This window comes from Sminthopsis crassicaudata, chromosome 3 (genome assembly GCF_048593235.1).
Source record: "Sminthopsis crassicaudata isolate SCR6 chromosome 3, ASM4859323v1, whole genome shotgun sequence".
Lineage (NCBI taxonomy): Eukaryota > Metazoa > Chordata > Mammalia > Dasyuromorphia > Dasyuridae > Sminthopsis > Sminthopsis crassicaudata.
Window position 1 is genome coordinate 65453472 of NC_133619.1, and position 26825 is coordinate 65480296.

The 26825-nt window shown below is 39.1% G+C and overlaps 1 protein-coding gene across 1 annotated transcript; it reads left to right on the plus strand.

The window, feature by feature from the left end:
• Positions 1 to 6597: 6597 nt before the first annotated feature.
• TNP1 (transition protein 1) lies at positions 6598 to 7648 on the plus strand. The gene is made up of 2 exons (XM_074298732.1): positions 6598 to 6778; positions 7391 to 7648. Exons 1-2 carry the CDS (start codon positions 6640 to 6642, stop codon positions 7417 to 7419), a joined length of 168 nt encoding a protein of 55 aa, XP_074154833.1. The 5' UTR covers positions 6598 to 6639; the 3' UTR covers positions 7420 to 7648.
• Positions 7649 to 26825: the final 19177 nt, after the last annotated feature.

The window sequence follows — 26825 nt, forward strand, 5'->3', positions numbered from 1 at the left end:
AGGGATTTATACTGAGTCATCAACATATGTAAGGACTGTCAGCAGCTTCACGATGCTCCATCTTAATAAGCCCCAATCCCCATCCTGCTGGGAGGAACCAGCCCAGTGAAGACAAAGGCTGGGCTCCCTGGGAAAATTAATAGAATAAGCTTGATATAGTGAAGTGAGAAGGATCCCAAGATATAGGAAATCTCTAAAACAATATACTATGCACACCCCATCCCCTGCCTCCTTTCTCACCTGAAGTAGTCCATGGGACAGTCAAAAGATTCAAGACACAATATTTTCAGATTCTCTAATTTCTGAAGTAGGAAGGAATTGACAAAAGCCACCCTCCTGTCTCTAAGTTGAAACCAAAGCCAATCCAGAGTGATGGGAGAGAATAACCACGCTTGATTTGTGGTCTCAAGTTCTTCAGAAATCCAGTCATTTCTGTCTATGTCCCAACAACAAATAAGAAATAGACAACTGGGGGCTATGTTAGGATCATGTGGGCTTCATGGGGACAGTTAAGATAGGAGAGAAAAGGGGGGTTTCATTTCATCCCTGATACTAGTGACCTTTGAGCAGCATCAGTACCCAGGACCATGTACATCACAATTTTTTTAATTTAAAAAAAATGAGAAGAGAATGTTTTTAATTGGTGGGGTAATGATTTGACCCCAAGAAAAGATAATGAACTCAGAGTTGGCTGTGCTCCATGGATAGAGATACCCTCAGGCCTTCTCAAGATGACATGTGGCCTCCCCAAACCAGGCTAACTTATCACTGATTTTATCTATACTATGGTAGAGTTAGTCAAAGAAAGGAACAGGTCTGATCATTGGGCATCTGATCCTTCCCAACCCCATGAGTCCAGTCACTTTGTCCAACCTAAACACCCCTCTTGACCGCACCCTTTGATTCTGACTCACACACACCCCCATTGGGCTTTCTGTCTACTCGAATTTCTTGTTTTAGGGTTGAGGAGGGGTTATGCTCCCAGACTATGCAAAGGGGACTTTTCTTTTTCTTTGTGTTTTTTTCCCAACCAGTTTCCTGGGCCTGGCTTTTTTCCCCCAGATGATCTCAGCCTCTCCTTGGCAAGATCAGTCCATTGGGGGTAGGAGGGGTCATGGTGGGGGAAAGAAATATCATCCTGCCTCTGTGGCCATCAGAGAAAATGAATGCCTTTTAATCCTTAAAAATGAGTTCCTTTGAGGGTTTGTAGGAGCCACCAGGAAGAGAAAAGTATATTACTCCAAGTTAGGCTGGCCTCCATTAGAAAGAATGTCACCTAACCCCCAACTTAATCTAAAACTACTTCTTCCATCCCAACTCTTCATTCTCAATTCTGACTTCAAGAAGAGGGTGTGACCCAGAATCTTGCTCCAATATCTATGACCAGGAATGTTCAGTCAAAAGGCTAATCAATTCTAATGACAGCCAGGGATTTTTCATTTCACAATCCTGTTTCCAGTTATGACTGCACAAAGCCAGAACAGGGGGTTGAAAAAGGGGAAATGACAGTTCTTTTTATGTTTTCATATAGTTTATATATGTGACTGATTTAGGGAACCAAACTGATTAATTCTCTGACAAACTATGAATGGTTCTATCCTTGTTACAGAGAACCCCAGTCCTGAGAACAGCCATCTTTTAGTGAGCAAAACAATCAAGAAAAATGTGACATGCTTTTAAATGGCTTGAGAGAGACCTAATATTAAATACAAAAATTTTTTTCTGCCTTAACACATCTGTAGACAGAACAATCAATGGAGTTTTGGTTTTGTTTTGTTTTGTTTTTCCTGAGAATCAGCTAATATGTTTAGCACAGGCCTTTAAGCATTGTGAAAGTACTGATGAAAAAATATAAATCATATTCTTCCCTTTAAAAAATTGCAATCCTAAAACACTAAGGATAGGACACTGATGACAAATACCTTTCCAAAATGCTTTCTTGTATCATCATCGAAACAAAAAAGTTTAGGTTAAAATCAGTATCCTGAGAAAAGCTGGAAGTCCCAGGATTTAATTCAGGTGACAGAAAGGAATTTAGGAGTGCATAGAGATGCAAAGGAAGGCTCCTTTGTCTTAGAGGGACTGGATGGAGGGAGTCTGATTTCCATCCAGCAAATTTAAGCAGCATTTTACAATGCTGTTTCAGTTTAAGCTTTCCAGTTTTGAGATCTTTCAAGGAGAATTTGTCTCTGCTCAAGGAAGAATTCTTAGAAGCAGAGGTGTTTTGTCCCATCTTGCCATGAATCTTAGTTTCCCCAATTCTATTGCTCCTCATCTGTCTCTAGAGATGGAGAAATGACAAAATGCTCCTTGACTAAGGAGGCCTTTTTGTCAGAAAATGCAGGTATTCTCATACCAAGTGTCCCTGAGAGAATACTGCTGGAGTCTGGGGCTCCACAACTCAAACCTTCCCGGGTTTTGAGTGTGTGGCTATAGAATAGACAACAAGAAGAAAGGCCAGATTTTCTAGGTTTTCCTGATCTGTCAGGGAACCAAATGATGAGGTTAGTGACAGTGCAGAGAATTATGGAAATCCCCTTTTGGTTGACGCAGAAAGAATTCATGAGCCCTAAGAGTTTTAGATGGCAAAAATGGAAGTTTCTAATTGGATAGGAACCCAGTTTTGCTAAGAGACTGAGTTCTTTAGTGGCAAAGTCCTATTAGGGAAATGGAGACTGGCACTGAGAAAAGAATGTCTTCTGGGTGAGCAGGGTCCTGGCAGCTATACCAAGGGACAAGGCACAGTCCTTCTTTGGATGTTCTACAAAGAAATGAGTAAAAGGAACCTGCTTTATGAGCAGCTTTTGGTGGGGGGGCTAGGGCATCCTGAGCTGATCAGACCAGGATTTCTCAATTGACTGAGAATTTAGAATTTCCTGACTAAAGATATAACTTTCCAAAAGATCAATGGGAGTCAATTTGCCCTTGAATAATATTGCTTGTCTCATCCTAGAAGGATGGGCCCTCTTTAGACTCCTTGGACCCCCTGATCTCTCAGATCAAAAGGGGAGACACTTTCCTTTCAGAGTGATCATTTTAAAGGGAGCACAGTTTCAGAGTGATAATTTTAAAGGGAACAGTTTCACACCCCCTTCATTCTGACATTGTTTCTCACGAGAAATCTTTCCAAATCTCAAAGACTACCTGGGGATTTGGAAGAATTTTCTTTTCTTTCCTGTTTTTATTTATTTATTTTTTGATGAATGAATGTACTTTTTTTGGTATAGGGAACTCCTACTGAGGAAATCATCATTAACTCCTCCAAAACAACTGATACATTCTCTCCCAAGACATGGTCTTGGAAACCTATCTGGGAGCCATGAAGGGTAAAGAGACTTTCCTAGGATAATACTACCTGGGTCTATTTGATTCTCAGACCAGTTCTTGAGCCATGGCATCTTACTACCTTCTGCCTTCTTGGTTATAAAATAGCAGAGAAGAAGAAAAAAGAGACTGGGAATGGAAGATCAACATTGTGAAATCCAGATTTCTCTATCTAGCTTTCAAGGCTTTTTATCTACTCAGTCAGTTTACTTTATCATCATCATCATCATCATCATCATCATTATCATCATCATCATCTCCAATAGTTCCCTTTTTGTGCCTGTCATCCTCACTATTGTTACTATTCTTTCACCCAAAAGCTTTCACTTGATTCCAACTACCTATTAAATAAAAGACCTGACATTGAAGGTTTTCTATTATCTAGTTCCAATCTACTTTACATCACATAACCCACCAGTAATACAGCCCAATTGGGCTACTCAAGTTCAAGAGTTGCCTTGACAATGTTATTTCTATGATTAATCCATTCTATATTGATCTCTTTCATCTTTGAACTTTTAATACTAATTACATTTTAATACTAATTAAATACTAATTAAAGATTACATCTTTAAAATATGAATTCCCTCATCTAGCATTTGGTTTATTCATTGTTTTATTAGCTATTACTATGTACAAGGCATCAAGCTCTAGCCCTGGAATACTGGAAATATTTTTGTATTTTTTAAATCATGTTTTCTGCCCTCAAAAAAATTTATATTCTACAATGGAATGGGATAGGATAAGGTTTATTACATGAAAATATCTATGTAATATATATGTGTACATGAGACATATATGTATAGATATGTATATATATATATAAGAGAGACAGAAAGAAAAAGAGAAACAGAAGAAAGAGCAGAGGAGAGGGAAGAATAGGACAGGAGAAGACAAGAGGAAGGGAGAGAGAGAAGGAAGGAGGGGGAAAGCAGAGGTGAGGAGGTAGGGGGAGAGAGGGGGGAGATGGATAGGGGGAAAGGAGTGAGACAGGGAAAGGAAGGAAAAGGGAGAAGGAGAGGGAAGGGAGAGAGAGGGAAGGGAGAGAGAGAGAGGGAAGGGAGAGAGAGAGAGAGAGAGAGAGAGAGAGAGAGAGAGAGAGAGAGAGAGAGAGAGAGAGAGAGAGAGAGAGAGAGAGAGAGAGAAGAAGGGGAGTAAGGAAGGAAGAGAGAGCAGAAAAAGAGATGGAGGGATGGAGGGGGAAAGAGAAGGAAGGAATGGGAGATAGGGAGGGAGGAAGAGAAAGGGGGGAGATAGAGAGGGAGGAATGAGGAGGGACAGAGAGAGAGAGAGAGAGAGAGAGAATATGAATAGGGGAATAGGGGATGGTAAAAGCAAAGAAAATATCCAAAGATCTCTTTAGGAAAATTTGAAGGTGGTACAGGAATTTTAATTTCAGATTGAAAACAACAGATAAGTTTATTAATCATCAACAAGTTATACTCTGGGGATGCCCTATGGGTTTAATACTGTAGGTTAGTATGCTAAGAAGAAAAAAGGCAGCATGATATACTGGGCAAGAATAAAAGACATATTTAAAAGATCCAAATATTATTCTTATCTCTGCTGTTATTAGTATTTTTATGACTTTGAGTGAATTCTTTCATTTTTATAGGTCTCAGCTACCTCCTTTGTGAAATGAGAATATTGGATTTCATATCTCTGGGATCCCTTCAAATTCTGACATTTTGTGGTTCCATGAGATAAAATAATCTACATGAAATATAAAGTGAATGAAGGACCTTTTAAAGACCAAATGTAGAATTGAGTATCATCCTTGAGAGGATGGAGAGGGTCTTTGAATGTTTATACCAAAGTCTCTGAAAATGATATTTGAGAAGATTGATTTCTTTCGCATCTAAAGGAAGGCAATAATCAATTCAGCACCTGGTTTTCCACTAGGAATGAGGGGAAAAGGAAAAAAAGTTTTCCAAATCAGAGGAGTTTGAGAGTAATATTATAGATTGAACTGGTTGGTTGGTTGACTGCTGTCCTTCAGTTTCAAAGAAGACCAAAATGACATCATTATCTAAGTTAAAGTGTTTCTGATTGTGGTGATCAGACCAACATGAGTCAGAGTACTTTGAAACAGATTGGGCACAAATAATCCATATGAACATTTGGGATGAATTCTTTAACTTTGCTCATTTTGAGTTTCTGCTGAGCTATTTCAATTCTACTTTGAGTATTATTCTTGAGGCAGTAGAGAGCTATTAATCTTTATGGCTAGTCAGTAACCAGATAAAAGCAACATTTTAGATTAATCTGGTAAAAATATATGGGTCAGATTAGCAAGCAGACACACTTTGGATGAACAAGTTAATGTTCCAGGAAGCCAGGAAGAAACAATCTTGACTTAGAGGTGAGACCATTAGTCTAGACCAGGGTGATGATAGTAGGAATTAGCTAGAGAAAGAAATGACAAATTACTCCAGTATCTTTGCCAAGAAAACCCCAAATGGGATCAAGAAGAGTCAATATGACTGAAAAAAATTCCACAACAACAACAAAATAAGGATTAGGAAAAATAAGGACTTCTATTAAAGGAAACATTTGAAGGTAATCATCAATAGAATTAGGAATAAGGAGAAAGATTTCAAATTCAGAGAAGAAGAAGAATGGAAAGAAATGGGAATAGATAAGAAGGAAAATGTTCATTTTAAGCCCTATTCAGTTTGAAAAAAGAAAAGAAAAAAACCCATTAAAGTAGAAATGCTTTGTAAGGATTTTGTAAGGAGATCTTTTTTTTCATGTGTATGTAACCTGACCTTTTAAGAAGAACATTTAAAAATTTATTTTCTTAACTGCATTATAAAATAATTGGTTTCCTTTGTATTTAATTTTACATTTTTGAAAACTTATTTGTTTAACAGGTTCCACTAGACTGACACAGATGTCCACAACAAGCAAAAAATGAAGAATCCCTGTTTTTAGAGATATAGTAAGTCCTTTCTAGTTTTCTTCTGACCCATGTTCTACTTTGTCCATCTGCCCAATCAAAAGATAAATAATTTCTCTTGTATCTCCTGAGAAATTAGGGACCTGCTAAATAATAGTTGTTTAACTTAACTTCATCACTTATACAAAAACGATTTCATTATCTAGAGAGGTCCTGAATTATGATAATGAAAAAAAAAAAAAGCTCCACCCTCTTTTCCATATATGGTCCAAAGGCCATAAAGGTAGGGTCTCACAATGGAGCCACACCCACTTGCTAAGTCCTGCCCCCTCTACCTCACAATGGCTAAAGGGTTAAATAGATGAGCCCCTGGCCTTCGGGCTTTTCAAAGCCCCCGGACTCTGGCAGCTAGCAACATGTCTACCAACAGGAGAATGAAGAGCCAAAGCGGGAGGAGAAACAAGAGCAGATCTCCCCATAAGGGGGTCAAAAGAGCTGGAGCTAAAAGGAAATATCGGAAGGCTGGGCTGAAGAGCAGAAAGAGAAGTGAGGAAGGTGAGTATGGGGGGATTGAGAAGTTCCCAGAGCTACCCCAAAATCTTGAGTCAAAAAGTGACTTCAGAGGCCACATCTAGAAAGTCCATCCCTTAACCAGTGCAGGAAAATCCCTTCTACACAAGGTATACCTGATCCAGGTGTGGGCATTGGAGAAGCAGGGTAGTGTATAGTAGGAAGAGCTCTGGATCCATGGGGGGGTCAGGAGGAGAACAACCCCCCAAGTCTTGAGTCCAGACTCTGCCACTTATCAAGATGTGTATGAGCTAGAAAAGGTAAACCTTCTATTTGCCTCAGTTTCCTCATCTGTAAATTAAATAACCTCCCTTGCAAGGGGTGCTTATTGAGGGGAAAGGGTTTTGTTAACTTTATAAAGCTTTCCAGACAAGATTTTGGAGTTTGTTATTGACTTGAATTTAGGCTTCCCCCCTTTAATTTTTCTTATCTCCCTGAATCTGACTCTGAGAGCTTTATATGTCTGTCTCATACCCACTCCCCCCAAAAATACTCCCCACAGCTGACATAATCATAGTAGAAAGGTATGATTAGGGTGCAGGCTTTTTAAGTAGGAACCCAAACCCACCCCTGTCCTATCTCTGTCCTTCCTCACAGCTCACAGGACTTACCGTTCCAACTTGTGATACCACCAAGAGCTCAGAGCTGCTGGACTTCTTAGCAACATCAGTCCGCAGTGAAAAAGAAGGACAGGGGGTCTGCCAGGGCAACCAGAGGTTCGATCAGAGAAGGAAAAAAGGAAACATATTCAATGTGGGGAAAATCCAAGCTTGAGGAAGTGAGGAATGTATATGATGGCATTTTTTCCCCCCCAACATCTCAATAAAATTTAGAAACCTGGTAAAAAAAGAAAAAGGCCATGATGATTTTTCTTTGCTCTGATATGAACCTCCTGTGGGTTGAGGGGAGGACTAAACATTAATCTTTATAGTAATCTTCTAGTTATCTTGGACACCCCTTCCCATTCCAGCGCAACCCCCTATACTATTGAAAAGTAGCAGTCAAATAGTGATCATGAGTATAGGAATATAAAAGTTTCACTAATATCAGGAACTGAAACCATTCCTAAAAAGTCCCTTGCCCAATTAAGGTCAAAATCTCCCATGTGTTCCCACCAATTGAGGTCAATATATCCCATGTGTTCCCACGGGGCATTTTTATCAAAGTTTGAGAAAGTGATTTTAATAGCTTTTTGCTGCCATTGGACATGTGTGTAAAAACATAATTTTACACTTGATTCAGCAGTTTTCAAATCTACCATCTCATTCCTTTATAATGTTATGAAAATTTCCAAGGAGAAACTTTTTTGCATCCTGAGATGCCCACAATTAGCAAATTTTAATTCTCTCCCATATTTTCAATACTCCCTTTATTGAAGGAAAGTTACTCTAAATGTCTAACCTTCATTGAACCCTTCTTTACACATCAGAATCCAGTGAAGGGGGAGGAAGGTTTTGTCAACTTCATCCACTTGAGAATAACCCACCAGACTGGTTTCTTCCTCTAGAAACAAAAGCACTTGTGTCCAAGTTCTTTAGAAAATATCCCCTATAAATTACATCTGGAGAAACTGAGGCACCACTTTTCTTCATAATGGCACATATATTGTCAGAAAGCTAAAGGGGATTTCCATCTTAAATTAGAACCAGTTTTTTTTCTTTGTATACAAAAATGTACAAAGCTTTTAAACTTTAAAAGATTCAGATTAGTGGGAAAGGTTAGAAACAGATGAAATTGTTCTCATATACTTTTTCAATTCTCTAAAATTATTTTTCTATTCTTTCTTCCCACCCCCACCCCCCAGGAGGAGGTGTACAGACAGCCAGCCAAGGGAAAAAACAACTATTGGCTGATTTAAATAGTCCAGCGACACTTGGACAAAAAGCTTAATCAAAAAAATTCTCTTGAATTCTGAGGTGCTTGTTTGTAATTTTTTTTACTATTTATATATAGTAGTTTTATCACTGTATTTGGAAATAGCAGTTCCTTATGGAACTTGATACTGAGGTAGTCTGAATATCAAACACACCCTTTGTTATACATACAGATGATTGTTCCATTCCTTGTGTAATTAATAAGTCTTCCTAAATCAAGAGAGGGTCCACTCCAAAACTCAATTATTCTAATACTTGACTGGAAATGACCAAAATTTGGGGACAATTCTGAATGACTTGTTGGAATCAATATTCTCACACATTTAGGTACCTGTTTCAAACATAATATTTTAAACTTTGCCTTGATTTCAGTCTTGCAACCTAAGAAGTAAATTTAGATTTTTTTTTCCTTAGAACTTGAAACTCTTTCTTGAATATATAGGAAGTAAAATTAAGTGCATATATTTCTACTGACAGTGGCTAAATCTGTGGTCTTTTTATATCATATTTGCCCACTATATTTACAAATTTTAAAAATCCTTTTCTAAGAAAATACATGATCATTTTTTAAGATTAGCAGAAGTGTAGGTAGATATGGTGTATCTTTGCTCTTTGTTGTTACAAGAGCATAATTAAAGCCCAATCAGATTTTCATTAGTTCTTCTGTCATGAAAATGATGTAATCAACCTAATCGCCCATCAGGATTAGAGGTATTCTCTTCTCAAGACATTCTAGAACTATGGAAGCAGCTTTAGCAAAAAACTATGAGGTTCCACAGAGCCTTCTAATTGATCCACCTGTAAAAGATACCCATTTTGACAGAACACTAAGAAATTTAATTGTTAGAATGATACATCTCTAAATATAGGGGGAAATGGGGGGGGGGGGAAAGGAGAGAGGGAAGGAATTGGGGAAGGGTCCTTTCAGGCCCACTAGTCTTTGCTTTTTAATATAAGATGGAACAAATGGGATTGGGTTCCTTTTGACCCTCCTTTCAGAATAAATAGGAATGAGTAATAGTGGTTCATTCTTGGGATAAGTCATAGACCAACCTCCCTCCCCATCATTCATTTTACAAATGAAATTAAAGGCCCAGAGAGAAAGATACTCATGTATAAGCAAGAATTTGAATTAGAGCCCTCTGAATGAATGGAATCAGAGGGGAACACTAAAGGACTTAAGCTTTGTTAAGTCCCTTTTGTTAGATTTCCTTCCCCTAGCTAGCTAAACGGAGGATTTTATTTCCAACCTGAATGCAATGGTGTGTCCTGAAGCCTCATTTGGCTTCTTTCAAAGTGATTTTTTTTTTAAGTTAAAAGCAATGATAATCTTGGCCCACAAACTGTATAATTCTAGGTCACCTTGACCTCCTTGCTAGGATTTGGGGTTTTATCATTCCACTTCCAGGGCTAAACAAAGAATGCTGATAAAGGTTTAGTGAATCCAGCTGGAAAATGAACCCATGGGTGAAAGTGTTTGGTTCATAGAGTGAAGATCATGTTTGGGCACATCTCTTGATTCCGACCCCCACTCCCCATTTTCTGCTAAGCAAGGTAACCAGAGAGGAAAAAGTTTTAATGCAGTCAGTCCAGAAAACCCAGTAAACAGGAGAAGAGAAAACGTTCACAAACATACACACTCTGCTCTTCCTTTGTCTTTGTGTCTCTGTATGTCTCTGTCTCTATCTCCACCTCTCTTTCTCTTTTTTGTCTCTCTCTGTCTCTATCTCTATCTCTCTCTCTGTCTATCCCCCTCTCCCTCTGTCCTTCTCCCCTTTTGTCTCTCTCTCCTCCCTCTCTCTCCATGTCTCTGTCTTTATATGTGTGTGCATATATCTGTGTATCTCTCTCTGCCTCTATCTTTGTCTCTCTCCCCTTCTCTCTCCCTCTGTCTCTTTCTCTATCCTTTCTCTATCCTTTGTGTGTCTGTCTGTTTCTCTGTCTTCGTGTGTGTGTGTGTGTGTGTGTGTGTGTGTGTGAGAGAGAGAGAGAGAGAGAGAGAGAGAGAGAGAGAGAGAGAGAGAGAGAGAGAGAGAGAGCAAAACAAGAAACTAGGGAGCAGTTCTGGGTTTGTTTAGGGCTGGCCGTGGGGGTGGGGCATAGCATCTTGCATTTTCCTACCTCTGGACAATGATCTCTATGTGGCAACAGCCTATTTAGTTGCTCCTTTCTTTTACAAACATAGGGTCCAGGCATCAGGGATCTCTAAACTTTTACAACATTTAACCAATAAACATTTGGACAGCTGATTTGTATGGACTGCTTCAATGATAGTGTTATCTATCAAATAAGACAGAGACCATAAAAATGGGAAAAACCCTGGTAAAAGCAGCTCTGAAGTTAGAGAGCTGATTTTTTCTATAAATAAAACATACAATTCAAGTAAAATGAAGGGGGATGGCTTCCATGACTTCCTCTTGGTTTAGTTTATTACAGTGTTTCTTCCAAAAAGAACTGCAAAACATTTCCTGGAGAAGGTCAAATATTACCACATAAAAATAAAAAATTGTTCTATTAATGAATTAACTTTGAGTCTTTATCAATTAAAAAGATTACTGGGGAGCCAAGGAGATATCACAGCCATCTGAATGGCCAATTTACCCGTCATTTAAGAAGACAAATCATTTTATCTCTAGGGCTGGGCTGCTTGCTACTACAAAATCATTTGACCCTTAAAGGAATTGGTTCCTTTCAACAAAATAGAAACTTGGAGCATAAATCTAGTCCAACATTTGAAGGCTGGATTAGAAAAGTCCAACCTTTTAACAATGGTCACTGAACAGATAAAGCAACTAAGATCCCTTCCAGGTGGGTCAGTATCTCCCCAGTCAGTCAGCCCTGTTTTTTTCTACAATGGCAAAACAAAACCAGGACAATTTAGAGAATATGGCTGAATATGTATTATATAAATATAGTAAATGAATTATAGGAATATAGTATTGGGCTGTAAAAATTAATGAGTTTCACTGAAACCTAAAAAGAGTTAAGAACTGAGTAAAAGTCAGCACAGGAGAAAAACATATATAAAATGACATTGTAAAGATAAGTTTGAAAGACTTAAGAACCCTGATCCATGCAATGGTACCAGCCATGATTCTAGAGGACTAATGATTTATTCTATTCGCCTCCTGACAAAAAAGAATGGACTCAAAAAAAGATGGACTCAAGAATAATAAAATGACTCACTCTTTGGGATATGAGACAATGTGGAAATTTGCTTTGCTTGACTAAAAATTGTCACAATAGTTTTAACTTTTATTTTCAAAGGCAAGGGGGAGCTGGAAAAGAGATAAAGTAAATGTTAATTTTAAGAAAAGCAATAAAAGTTAACATAAAAATACAAAACTGGCAGAGAAAACATCACCACTGACCATTTTTCCATCCACCTATTTATGAAAGGAATTTCTTTCCCCTTTAAATTAAAATCTCTTCTACTTTGCCTTTCTCAGGAGTAACATTCTATGATTCACAACACTCATAGCCTGCTATTTAGAGTAAAAAAAAAAATTTTAAATATGTAATGTGCTGACCCTTGGGATAAACCACACGTAAAAGGCAATATTATATTAGAGAAATAGCTCATAGTTTAAAGCAGGCCAAGTCCCTGCTAAACTGGGGTACTTTCTCCTTCCTGGCTCCCTGAGATGTCTGGCTTCCTTTCCTAGCTCTGTTACTCCAAGGCCTGTTAGGACTGTCTATCTCAACTACTTGGTAACCTGAGGGATTAAGGCCCTAGCTGGCTATCAGGGCTCCTTCAAAGCCTGAAGTTGGTATGTTAAACTCTTGAGTGGGACATCTACAATCCCAACCACACATTTTTCTCTATCTTGGTCTCTCTGTGTGTCTGTTTCTGTCTCTGTTTCTCTTTGTGCGTGTCTGTTTCTCTCTCTCCCTCTCTGTGTCTCTGTTTCTGTCTCTGTCTCTCTGTGTCTTTGTGTCTCTGTCTCTCTCTCCCTGTGTCTGTCTGTATTTGTGTTTCTGTTTCTGTCTCTGTGACTATATATCTCTTGTGTGTCCCTGCTTCTCTGTGTCTCTGCTCCTCTCTCTGTCCCTCTGTCTCTATTTCTCTGTGTCTTTCTGTATCTGTCACTGTCTCTCTGTGTGCCTCTGTCTCTCTGTATCTCTCTGTACATCTGTCTCTCTGCTTCTCTATATCTTTCTCTGTCTTTATTTCTCTGTGTCTTTGTCTTTGTGTCTATCTCTCCCACACACTCCTTCCCAGATCCTCTCAGCAATCTCTTTTCAGGGCTCTTCCCCCTTCCCAAACAGCTCTCAATTTTTTTCCTGACTGATTTAATCCTTTATTGTTCCTTGTTACTCAGACTTCTCCTCCCTGAATGTCTGGGTCCAGAGGTTTTCGTGTATTGTATAAGAATCCTCTGTTTCCGCTCAGACAACTTAACACTGACAAAGCCCCTTTGTTAAGCTGTGTTTGAGATGGTTCTTGTCTGTAGCAAAAGAGGGGGAATGGGGAGCGGGGAATGGGTAGGGGAGGGAAGACAATTCTACTAGACATACAGTTAGGGAAGGGTTATTATTCATCACATATCACCACTGGGCTAGAGGCCATTCTCCACCCTCCCAACATCCTACCTAGCAGCACCTTTATTAAAAATTGAAAAGGAGACAGAAAGAAACCCAGGATGCTGAGCCAACATCCCGAAAGGCGAATGGTGCCAAAGATTTCTTGGACAACAACCCCACTGGTTGGAAGACAAAGGGGGTCATCAATTCCTATTGTGAATCAAAAATAAAATCCCTAATATACCCTCATACAAACTTTCTCAAAAGAGGTTCAATAATGTGTGACCTGAAGGGGGGGATCAAAAATGGCAAAATCTTGACTATAGAACCCAGGTTTCCTGACTTAGAATGTTCCTAAGCCCACCTCCTTTCTTCCCTAGTGAATAACCCTAGAGCTTCCATTTTGTGGAAGTATCCAAGCCAATCTGCCTGCCTTCTGCTCTTGGTTTTGTTCCTAATTTACTGTCCTTAAAATCATGTACTTTCATCCTTCATTCCATCACCCTCATCCCAGCACTTTGAGGTCAGGCCTGTCTTTTTGATTGTACAAATGTGTCCCACTCATATCTTAAAACTTTAGTCACTGAATGGGTACAGCCTCAATTTGAGACCTGTTAAAAGACCTTGGCTTAAAAAGCTCAAAGTCCCACACCACTCAAGGTCATCTCCAGTCCTCCTGATCTGTATCTGGCCATGGATGGAAACCCAGATGGCTCTGGAGGGGAAATTGAGGCAGGTGATCTTGCACAGCTCCCTCTTACTTAAATCCAATTTATTTGCATGTCATGGCATCAGTCCCCTATTTATCATGGTCATCTTAAAAAACAAAGGACAAACAACAAATATATGCCCAGCATAGTGCCGGGAACATATAGATAAATGGTTTCCTAAAAGCATCAAGATGCCTCCCTAAAAAAAACTTTCTTTGAATCTGGATTTAAGGACAGGAAGACATAAATAGTAAATCACAGTGGAAATGAAAAGGGTTCTTCATGGTTTGGCAGAAATGCCTCTAAAATGGAAAGGAATTTATTGATCTTAAGATCAGATTCAAAGTGGAAAAAAAACCTTCACAGGGGCATTTTTGTACAACTCCCTCATTTTTACAGATGAAGAAATAGAGGCCTAAAGAGACCAAGTTTACACATTATATCCAAATAGTTATTTATTGGAACCAGATCTTCTTGACTTGCCCTGTGTCATGCTTCTCTAGGAAAGTAAATCAAATCCAAATCCATTTTACAACTACTAAAGTCATTGCTATATTCCAAACCCAAGAAGATGTAATATATTGAGATTACTTTCAAGGTGAAAAATAATGGGAACCCCATATAAGATAAAGTGACCTTACTCAACTGTCTCCTTGACTCTAAATACAATGTTCCTGACCTATACAACAACAGATAAAGTTTCTCTGCTATATTCCAACCCAAAAAGATGAAATACATTGAGGTTACTTTCAAGAGGAAAAATATTGGGGAGCCTATGAAAGATGAAGTGACCTTATCAACTATCTCCTTGACTCTAAATACAGTATTCCTGGGTCATACAACTACAAATAAATCGAAGTAACTTGCTGATTGCTATATTCCAAATCCAAAAAAAGATGAAATACATGAAACTTAAAGATGAAAAAAATTGGGGACCCCATGTGAGGTGAAATAGCTTTATTCAGCTGTCTCTGCGACTCTAAATACAGTATTCCTTATATTCTGTAAGGACAAGAAAGGGTTAGTTACTGTGTGGTTAAGCTTTTCCAGTCCTCCAGCCCCTCTTTGTGTCTAATGTAAAAGAAAAAAGAAGAGGAGGATTGTGGTATTGTGGGCCACAACAGACCCATTGTTTTTCCCTGGAGAGAGGAAGGTGGGGGCCATGGGGGATAGGATGGAGGGAATAGTCTGGGTGGAGCATCCTGGCAGCTTCAATTTCATCTAGGAATTGCTGGACAAATGCCCAGATGTGGGTGCTGGGTGGGGCAAGAGTTAGAAGGTAGAGTGGGAATAGCCTAAAAAATCTGGGATGAGTGGGGGTAGGGCGAGGAGCATCAGAGGAAAGGGAAGATGTAGAGACACTGTTCCGAGAGAAACCTTTAAACCCCAGGGGGAAAACCATATTTTGTTTGAAAGGACAATGTAACTGGAAAAAAAGTATATGAAATTATGTTCAATTAGATTCTCTTAACTGTCATTTACCACCTCTAGGTCTTGCCCAATACTTCTCCCCACCTCAACCCCAGGCTCCTGACAAAAGTAATCTTATCTCTGCTTGACTTTTTTATTAGAGCATTTTGTCTGGATCTGTCTTTTGTCCTTATCTCGTAGTTATCAGCAGGATTATGGATCTAAACCTGGGAGGGGACAGAGTAGAGATTTAGGTTGGAAGGTAAGGTAGGGCCCGTTGGTAAAAGTCTATGTACTAGAAGTCTTGTTTACTCTGGAAAGGATTGGAACACTGGAGCTAGCTATGTAAACAGAAGTTCCAGAGATTCTTAGGGTTATCTCTAAGATGGTCTAGAGGGTATCACTTCTAAAATTTTGACAAACTTTGAGGCACTGTGCCGGGCACTGAATATACAAAGACAAAATTTAAACAGACCCTGTCTTTGAGGGGCTTATATTTCACTGAACAAAAGGGCAGTGACTGCCTGGGGGTGATTGTCGCTCCATCCAAATGGCACAAGGTGCTTTGCCTGAGAAGCTGCTGGCAGAGTCTGACAGATCAGGCCCCTCCCCGTTATTATTCAATCTGCAAGACAATGTGCATGGTCCAGGATTGGAAGGAAGAAGTTGGGTATTTGGGAGATGAAAAGGGGGAGCAACAACTCAGGGTGAGGAAGCCATGAAACCCAATCCAACTAAGAGTGCAGTATCCAGGGACTTTCCTATGAATAAAAAAATAATGTATCAGGTTCTGTATTCAACCTTAAGGAACTAAAGGAAAAGATACTAACATAAAGGAGTGAAGCAGGTGTGTTGCTAAATGTATAAACATTTATATATATATATATATATATACATACACACACAACTGATTTATATTTATATATATATATATAAATTAGTTGTGTAAAAGAAAAAAATGAACATATACATAGTACATTTTTAAGTAATTGCATTAACACTTGTTCCATCATTTTAAATATAGACAATCAGAAAAACAAATAATATAAACAAAAAATAAACTGAGATTTATGAGATATAAATTCACATTGAAAATTAAGAATTGGCTCCATCTTTCTCCAGGACTGGTTTACATTGCCCTGGAGAGAAATGTTTTACATAGAGAAATCAGAATGGTATTTGGATTCATAGAGCAATTAATGAACATGCCCCCTTCCAGGAATATAGTGTGATTTTATTGCTGCTTTCAGAGACAGAGTTGAAAATTTGGGAAGAGGAAAAGGGAACAAAAAAGTGGTAAAAGGCATGGAGATAGTCAGAAATGCCTGGGTTCAGGCATAAAATTCCCTTGTGAAGCTTCAGAGTAGAGGCTGAGTGCAGGTGACATGGCTGTGAGATGTCCAGGAAGACTTTTCCTTGAGAATGAGTCAGTAAAATTTTAGATGCTACCTGATTCTCTGGGCAAGTTGGTAAAGATGTGCCAGTGGGCCTTCACATGTGGTGGAGGGTTCTGGGTAATATAACTTATCTGATGGAGAAGATCACAGGAGCTCAATATGAATCAGGGTAGCAGCAGCAAAGGAAGTCCTCAGCTAAGCCCTCCATGCCATGCTACAGTGGATGAGCAGAAGGAGGTAAAGTGGGATCCATACACAAAATTGCAGCCAAGAGTTGTCTACTACTGACCAGGACCCAATCTAAAACCATGCTGTAGAGAGTGGAATTGGATAGAATTGTAGGCAAATATGTGGAAGGGGTTCTCGGTTCCTAAATACCTCCTAAAGAGGTATCTCCCTAAGTCCTGCACTCAAAAATAGACCAAAAATTAATTGAAAACTAAATAATCCTAAAGAATGAATGGGTGAAACAACAAATCATAGACACAATAATTTCATCCAAGAGAATGACAATAATGAGACAACATATCAAAATTTGTGAGATGCAGCCAAAGAGGTAATAAGGGGAAATTTTATATCCCTAAATCCTCCACTACTGCCCCTATAATATTATGGTAAAGTCCTCCCCTATAATCCATGTAATGAAGAAAAACACCACCACAAAAAAAGAAAATTACAAAGGCGGTATAATAGGTCCTACATCTAAAGGATACTATATAAAAAGTAGTTTGAGTTTTCTTTCTTCCCTCTCTTTCTTCCTTCCTTGCTTCTCACTCATTTTTTCTTTCCTTCCTTCCTTCCTTCCCATCTTATTTCCTTTCCTCTCTCCTCCTTTTTGTTTCTCTTTCTCATCTTCTTTCTTCCCTCCTCCCTTCTTCCTTCCCATCCTTCTTTTCCTTTCCTTTCTTCCTTCTCTCTCATTCCTTCTCTCTTTCCTTTTTGTCTCTTTCTTCTTTCCTTCCTTCCCTCCCTTTTCCCTTTTTTCTATCCTTCTTTTCCTTTCTTCCTTCTCTCCCATTCTTTTCTTCCCTCCTGTCTTCCTTCCCTTCTTCCATCGTCCATGCCTCCCTTCTTCCCTCTTTCCTATTTTAAAACCAGGCTTCCCAACTTGACAGTGTGGCCACCACTCCAGGACTCAGCCTGACTAGCACAAAAGCTCATTCTTCTTCCATCTTCTGATCTGGGCCACTTTGTCCATAGGCAGTCAGGTACCCTCTCCCTCTTCAAGGATCATTATGTTAGTGCCAGACAGTGTATACACCCAACAGGTTTCCATGCCCCTGCATCTCCCTGATTTTAAGGGATGCTCAAGTCTCAGCCTTTTCCCGCAGTTGGAGCTGCAGGAATGCACAACCGAATCTGGCCCGTTGAGCTGCTCCAGAATTTTCTCTGCAGTTCTGCCAGTATCCCCCATATGTCAGCTCCTCCTGAGGAAGAAAAAATATCTTTACTGGATTAAGGGCCATAGCCTGAATTCAATCAACCTAGGGGAACCAGATGACAGCTGTCACTCCCCATACTGAACTCTGGCTGAGAAGGGGTTGAGGAGGTGGGGAGGGAAGCTTAGGTTTCCCCTGGTTAATTGCTTCCATTGTATGGGCCAGGTTGCTGCTGCTGCCTGACCACTACCACCCCCTCATGGGTCTCCTCTTTTGGTTTCCATCAGACCTGCCCAACATCTGTTTCCTGTTTCTCCTCTGCTACCCCACTGGGTGGCTCTGAGAGGCCCCTCAGAATCTATCACCTGATTTCGAAGGAGAGCATCTGGACCAAGGCTGGGGGCCCCACAACTCGTCCAGCTAATATGGCCTCCTGAGGCTCAGCAGTTTAATTCCTTCTGTCTAAAATGTTGACATAATACTTTTTGAGCAACATCTGGTTTTGTTGAAAGGAGGAAAAGGTGGCCCAACAGACTTGCACAGAGACATGGATAGATCAATTAGAATAATAATAGTAGCTAGTATTTATGTAGCACTTTGAGGCTTGCGAAGTGCTTTATACAAATATTATCTCATTTAATTCCTGTGACAACCCTGGGAGTTTGGTGCTATTGTCCACATTTTACAGATGAGGAAACTGAGGCAGACTGCCCAGGATCACACAAATGGCAAGTATCTGAGGTCAGATTTGAATTCAAGGCTTCCTGATCCCAGGTCTAACTGCCTCAAATGAAAAAGGAAGATTGTGGAATCAGTGAGTCAGGACTTCTGGGCCATTACCTGGAAAGTACACTGGATTGAGTGTATCAAGTAAAATAACTCTTATCCTTTCTGGGTCTCAACTTCTCCATCTAGGGAAGATCCTCCTCCTGCTTGCCAATGTAGCTTAGAATTTTTTTTTAATGATCATTATAACCCCATTGGCTATTGTCATTTTTAAAAATCAACAAGATCTAAAAGGAATGAAGCAGTGAAAATAAAATAAATCATGGTTCTGCTTTGCCCAGGCTTTGGAAGATTTGTGTCTACGAAGTTCATTTCAATTCTTGGTTTGACAGTCATGATGACCCTAGAATTTGCCAGAATAATAAAAACATTCCTCTGTTTTCTTCAGATGACTAAATGTTGGAGGTGAAGGACTGATACACTGAAAAATAACCTGAGGGAGTCCTTCCGTGTCCTAGCCCAAGCATCTGTTTCACTTCTATGGTGACCCTGGGGGCATGGAAATATATACTTGTCTCCTTTGAAGACTAGGACATTCAAATCATCAAGCTGTGTTCATATCCATCTAGAGATATGGGTCATAACCTAAATGGTCAGTCTGATCAATCTGCCTTGTATCCATCTTCTGAAAAAGCCATATAAACATTGCTTAAGATATGATTCTATGGCTACAGATACAGATAGATTTCACAAATAGGCAGACAGACAGACAGATAAATAGATAGATCCCTCCACATTTATTCTTGTTTCGGACTACATAAATAGTTGTTTCATAAATGTACCTAAATGGAAATACTCATATACATAAATACAAATACCACAACTCCAATCCCTGGATTATATATCATTGGTTTGAAGAGCAAGCACTTTTGGCTATTACACTTTTCACAAGAAGTAGTATAGGTAATACACTTGGAATTCTGTATGTTAGAAGTGTGTGTGTGTGTGTGTGTGTGTGTGTGTGTTGGGGTAGAGAGACAAGGAGGGATTGATATTGGAGCAAACTTGGAAAATGTCTGAGATACATGGCTTCTCAATGCACTGTGGAGTGTCCAGATTCAATCTGAGGTATAGGGAATCAGGATACTCCTGGTCATAAGTGACCTATGGAAATCAGCAAATGTACTTGTTAAATCTACCTTAAAAATGTGACAGAAGCCTGAAATATCCAAGAAATCAGCCTTTGGAAAATTCTGAATTGGAACCAATAGGAGTATTTTGCCTACTTCTAACCCTAATTCTGTTTTCCTTCTGATTCTTGACACTATACACTCAGAAGCATAAAAATTCAGAATTTAGAGATCTTCCTGAGCTACTAATAGGAACAATAGCTAGCACTTACATAGTCCTTTTAAGATTTACAAAGCACTATACAGATACAACAGATTATCCCTATCTATTTATGTTTGCAATCATAGAATCATATCTTAGAGATGTTTATATGACTTTGATAGAAGGCGGATTGACCAGACTGATCATTTACATGATGATCCATATCTCTGGATGGGTATAAACACAGTTCCATTTGAGGATTTGAATGTCCTGGCCTTCAAAGGAGATAATATCTTTACAATAACTTGGGATAAAATAATCATTATCTCCATGTTACAGATAAGGAAACTGAGGCAAAGGGGGTTAAGTGACTCACCCAGGATTTCACAGCTATTAAATATCTGAAGCTGGATTTGTACTTATATTCCTGAATCTGGCAGGTTCCACACTCTAGCAGCTATACCATCTAGCTGCCTTAGAGATCATCTAATTTAGTTTGACCCCTTATTTTATGATGGGGAAAATAAGGCCCTAAATTCATTTCTACACATCATAATTTAGACAAGACAGTAAGAAATTCAAACATTTCCAAATGATGTTGATTAGGATGGTGAAGGAAGGTATTATATGAGATTAATTGAAGCAAGTCAACATATTTAACTTAGAGAATAAAAGATTGGGAGGGATGGGATAACATCCTTCAAGTATCTGAAAGGTTGCCATATGGAAGAGTATGAATGCTCTCTAAAAGAAGAGACTTTTCTTCATTTAGTCTTTGTATCTCTGGCAGAATGCCCTCCACCTGATAAACACGAAAACAATGGATTGAATTGGAAGAGGAATTTGATTTATTCAACTTAGTCCTAAAGGGCAGAAATAGGAACAGCAGGTGGGATTTGCAAAGCAGCAAATTTAGGTTCCCTAACAATTAGTGCTTTTTAGAAAGGGAATGGGAGCAGGTTCCCTCTCAATGGAAAATTCCAAGGAAAGAAGGCTGGATGAGCCCTGGCTGGATGTTCTGTACAGGGAATTCTTGTTCTGTTATGGGTCAACCCACATGGTCTTGGAGATGCCTTTCAAATGGAAGACTGTGTACCTTTTAGTGCTTGTACTTGCTGCAAATTCCAGCATCCTTTGGGACTTGCCCCACACTTTATGGCTGAAGATGCTACAGAATACCTGATGATGTCTGTAGAAACCATATCTGGGAAGGAAGGGGCCTTTATTCCTGACTTGCTGATAGTCAGAGAGTATTCTAAAGAGTGGAGGCTTCCAGTCAGCTTCCTAGCTTCCCATGGTCTCAGCTTTCCTCCTCTTTTACTCTATTCTAAGCTGGGATCACTAGGTGAGTTTTTAAAAGAACAGCCCAATACATATATGCCTATAAATGGGAGATGAAGCAGTGACTTAGAGAGTTTGCTCCTGCCAAGGAAAACAGGCTTGGGGCAGCTGCAGAACTGGCCAGAGAAGACTGTAGACTCTGAGCCTCTTGTCCTTCTGTAGATATTCCTCCACATTATACGGGCTGGGCTGCTGCCTGGGAACCAGTGAGCAGCACCCCTGAGGGAGCTAAGCCTGCCTGGGCTCCTGGAGCCACTGGCTGCTGGAAACCGCAGGAAAGGCTGCAGGATTGGCATGCTCCAAATCCAGGAAAATGCTAGACTAGGAGCCTTCCAGAAAGTAGGAACTGAGGACCTCAGGTCCAGTCCCTTTTTGGCCACTTTCTACCTAAGGAGCCTTAACCTCTTGGGTCCTGTTTCCTAAACTCTAAAATGAATCAACGTCCCTTTGAGTTCTTGATCCTATTTCTTGTTCAGCTGTATTCTTCATCATTTTTCTTTGCATTCCCTTATCACACTAAATTAGGTCCTTATACATGATAGGAGGTCATTAACTACTGTTGTTCTTTATTTTCAAAAAGGACCAAAATGACTATGTTAGAATCAAATTATGGTATGTCTGACTGTGGCTGATCAGACCAACACGAGCTTAGAATGCTCTGCCACAGGTTGGATACAAATAGTCCCTATGAGTATTTGGAGTAGCTTCTCTAATTTTGCATATTTCACATTTTCTTTGGGCTAATTGAATTCTGCTTTGCTCATAGGGAACAGCACCTTCTCTTGAGGGCACACCATGCTGGGCAGTCGTGTGCCAGTGTCTTTTGTGTCATACAATCAGTTCTAAGGTTCTTAAGAGATACCTTGAGAGTATCCTTGTATTATTTTTCTGACTACCTTGTGAGCACTTGCTCTATGCATACAAAAAATCATTTTCGGGGCAAGCATCCATTTGGCATTCGAACAATATGGCTCACTATTTATTGTAACTGATGGTTCCACATATGGATGATGTGGTGCTGGCTGATGGAGGACCTGTGTTTTCTTGGTATTAATTGTTAGGTCAAAATTAGCACAAGCAGCAGAAAAATGATCCTTATTTTGTTGCATCTCTGCTTTGGAGGCTCCATTGAATGCACAATTACTTGCAAACAAAAAATTCATGCACTAACACTCCCTCCACTTTGGTTTTGGCTTGTAGCTTTTTCAGGTTGAAGAACTTACCATCAGTGAAGTATCTGACTTTGATTCATGAAGGCATTTGAAAACAACATGCTAAAAAGCATGGGAGCAAGCCCATAGTGTGGTTTCACTCCATTGCTGACTGGAAAAGCTCAAGAGCCTTGCCCATTGTTCAAGCAAGTGTGCCATTACAGAACTGATGTTCTATCTGATGAATTCTCTGGACAACCTAATTTTGACATAATTTTCCATAAGCCTTCAAAATGGAGAGTATCAAAGGCCTTGGTCAGATCTATAGATGTTGTAAACAGACCTCTGTTCTACTCCTGGAATTTTTCCTGGTATTGTCGGGCAGTAAATGCCAAATCAATTGTTCTTCAGCCCCTTCTGAAGCCACACTGACTCTCAGGTAGATAGCCTTTTTCTAGGTGTAGAGTCAGTCTATTAAGGAGGACTCTGACAAGAATTTTGCCAGCAATGGTTAAGAGAAAGACCCCCGCCCTGTGATTGTCACAGGACAATCTATTCCTTTTACTTTTATAAAAACAGGCAATGGAGGCCATATAATGTAGGAAATCAGCACAGGTGTTTTACTATATGAAAGTAGCCTAATAGCATTCAAAACTTCTTCAGTTGGAACTTTAGCTAGGAAGTGACTGATTTCAACTTGAGGTAAATGGTCAATAATTTTAGCATGACTGATGATGGTCTGTTGAAAGCACTATGGAATTGTTCAGTCATCTTTCCAGGACCATGTCCTTATCACAAAGCAGTGTCCCATAGCAGTACTTGAGATGCACGAGGGATCTTTGGCCCAAAAATAGCCTTCAGCGCATTATAAAAAGACTTTGGATTTCATCTGCCTTCTTACTGAACCAAGAATCCTGTATGTAAAGTTTTGATTATACTTTACCTTTGATGGAATTGACTTGTAAGTAAAAAGTGAGAAGCAGGACACATTTCAGCAAGTTCAAACACATATTTTCTTTCCTTTGACCTGGTTACAAAGTATGGTGCAGTAGGAAGTGCATGAGGCTCTGGAGTCAGAGATTCTGGGTTCATAATCTGTCTGACACCCAGTAGCTATGTGACACAACCTTCCTGTGATTCTGTTTCCTCACCTACAGTGAGAGATGGATGAACTATGTTGTTGGTATGGCCTGTAGAGTTCTTGTTTTTCCTTATAGCAGTTTCTGAATTTCCCCATTATTTTCATCAAACCAGTCTTGATGTTTGGAAGTGTTCTGACCCAGAAGAGTAAATGCAGTGATGCACACCAAATTTCTGAAAGCTTCCCATTCCTTTTCTGTTCCATTGTTGCCAACTGTGTGTTGGCTCAACTTACTATCCAAGTTAGCAAGAAACTGTTCCCTCTCAGAGAAGCATTCTAATCTTTTGATATTAATTCTTTTGGTAGGTTTTTTTTTTTTTTTTTTTTTGCGTTGGGGCTACCACTTTTGTTGAATATAAATATTCAGCTTGGAGAAGATAAGTCTGTGACCAGTCCAGTACTCTGAATTCCCTCAGTCATTCTTACATCAAAGCTTTTTTCCATCATTACAATGGCTTCCTATGAAGTTAACATTTGAAAAATTGCCTCTGCTCATTCAGAGGTGACCACTAGAAAAAGGATTAGTGAACAAAGAAATATTCCAAGGGCAAGAAGCAAGAAAGAGAGGTTAAAAGGAGCAAGTCATTCACATGCTAGAAAATAATCTTTGGAGTATTAATTGGTAGCCATTATAAACCCTACTAACATAAACATTGCAAGTTAAGTAGTGCATGACATCATATATTGTGTTTGGTATTTTCCTCTTCTAATGAAATATTTGCTACTATTCACATGGAAGGAAACAAATTAAGAATTTATTATGTGCTAGGCACTATGACCAGCTCTGGGGAATTACAAATAAAAACAGATCCTTTCCTCAAGGAGCTTACATTCAAATGGGAAAGACACACAAAAAAAGAGCTTAAAAAGAAGGGTAGAGAGGGGACCACAATGGGTGTTTGATGACAGAGCCAGAGAACCAGAAGCACAGCCAGGATTAGAATAAATTTAAATGATAGCTGTCCTAGAAGCATCCCCAAAATAGAGAAGGACTACACTAAAGAAGAGGGATGGATTTTCACTGACTGTCCCCTAGATCTCCTCTCCACCTCCCGGATTCCCTGGCTTCCTTTATATATTAAAAAAATTATTTTCTCTAAAAATTCCTTTCTAATCTCTCTTAATTCTAGTGCCTTCTCTCTTATTTATACCATATATAGCTTTTTCTATATATTTGTTTACTTGCTGTGTCCCTCATTAGATTATAACCTCCACAAGGGCAGGAACTGTCTTTTGCTTCTCTTTGTATTACCAACATTAAGCACAGTCTCTGGCACATAGTCAGGTGCTTACTAGCTGTTTATTGACTGACTGAATATTGGACAGCTAGGTAGTATAATTCATAGAGTAGTAGATCTGGAATCAAATAGTGAATTCAAATCGAATCTCAGACACTTATTAGCTGTGTGACCCTGAGCAAGACATTTAACCCTGTTTACCTCAGTTTCCTCATCTGTAAAATGAGCTTGAAAAGTAAACAAACCACTCCAATATCTTTGCCAAGAAAATCCCAAATGGGGTTATGAAGAATTGAATGCAATTGAAACAACTAAACAATGACAATACTGAATATTAAAAGAACCAAAGGCAGGCATCCAATGGATCAGATGGACCTTTATGGTGCATTTATGAAAAACCATGAACTGGAAGCACAAAGTATCAACAGACTTGTAAGCTTCTCACAGTGGAAAATAAACTTCTTAAGAAAGGGGACTACATTTTTCTCAGCATTATTTCAGTTATTTTTCTAGTCTTTGGCGTTCAGTGATAGACATTGAATAAATACTTGTTGGAAATATACCAGTGAAGGAAGGAAGTCCACATCTGTGAGCTCATAAGTGTGATTCAGTACAAATACTGGATGAAATTCACAATTGACATTTCAGACATGTACAACAGCCTCATCACACCAGTGACGTCAAGCTGACTCCCTATCTAGATTTGCTCATTATCCAAAGGAATTGGTGCAATGGCAAAAAGGGAACCTGAAGTGAAAGACTTATGGTCCTAGATCTAAGACTAAGAAGGACTCAGGGCCCATCCAGTGGGATGCTCTCATTCTGCAGGTGAGAAAACAAAATTCCGGGTAGGTTGGGACCTTATGTCACATAGGCAGCCAGTGTCAGAGACAGTATGAACCCAGGATCTCTGATTCCAGAGCCTCATGCACTTCCTATTGTACCATATTTTGTAACCAGGTCAAAGGAAAGAAAATATGTGCTTGAATTTGCTGAAATGAGTCCTGCTTCTTACTTTTCACTCACAAAGCCAACAGTCAAAACATGCAAGGAATCAGCAAATCAGCACCTTCCTGTGAGGTCACTGACACATATTCTGGTTAAAATCATTTTTTTAATATGGCATTGTATTGATACTGAGTTTACTCATTATCCCTTAAACCTGCTTCTCCTTCTGATTGTGAAATAGCCATTTACTTAATTATCTCATTTCATTCACATTTTAACTTTAAACTTTTAACTTTTCTCTCTCCCTCCCCTCTCACCAACTACTTAATAGAATGACTTGTGTCATGGGAAGAGTTCTGTAATAAATTCCATCTAGATGGCCATGTTATTTAATCTTTCAAATACAGATTGCTTTCTTTATTAAAAAAAATAATAATGCCTGTAGTATAGTAGAATAAGAAAAGCAGATGATCTGGTTTCCTACTCCCCTTCCTATATGTGTGATATTGAGCAATCTACTTTATCTTTTTTTCTACTTTATTTCTTGCTCTCAGTTGAAAATGAAAGAACTGAACTGGATAATCTCTGAAGTCTGATGCTGAATCTGTTGTTATGACATAAATTTGGTTATTTTAGTCAGTTATCAAAATTCTATAAATTGTACCTTAGCAATAGTGTTTAAAGGATAGTATCATTTATTGCATACTATTATTTCTATAGCCCAAGCCACTATTGTTTATCAATATATTATAATAGTCTAACAGGTGATTTAGCCCTATAATCCATCCTTCAAGCTGTTACTATGGATATCTTTATCATACATAGATATACTCACATCATTCTCCTGCTTTTAAAAAAAAA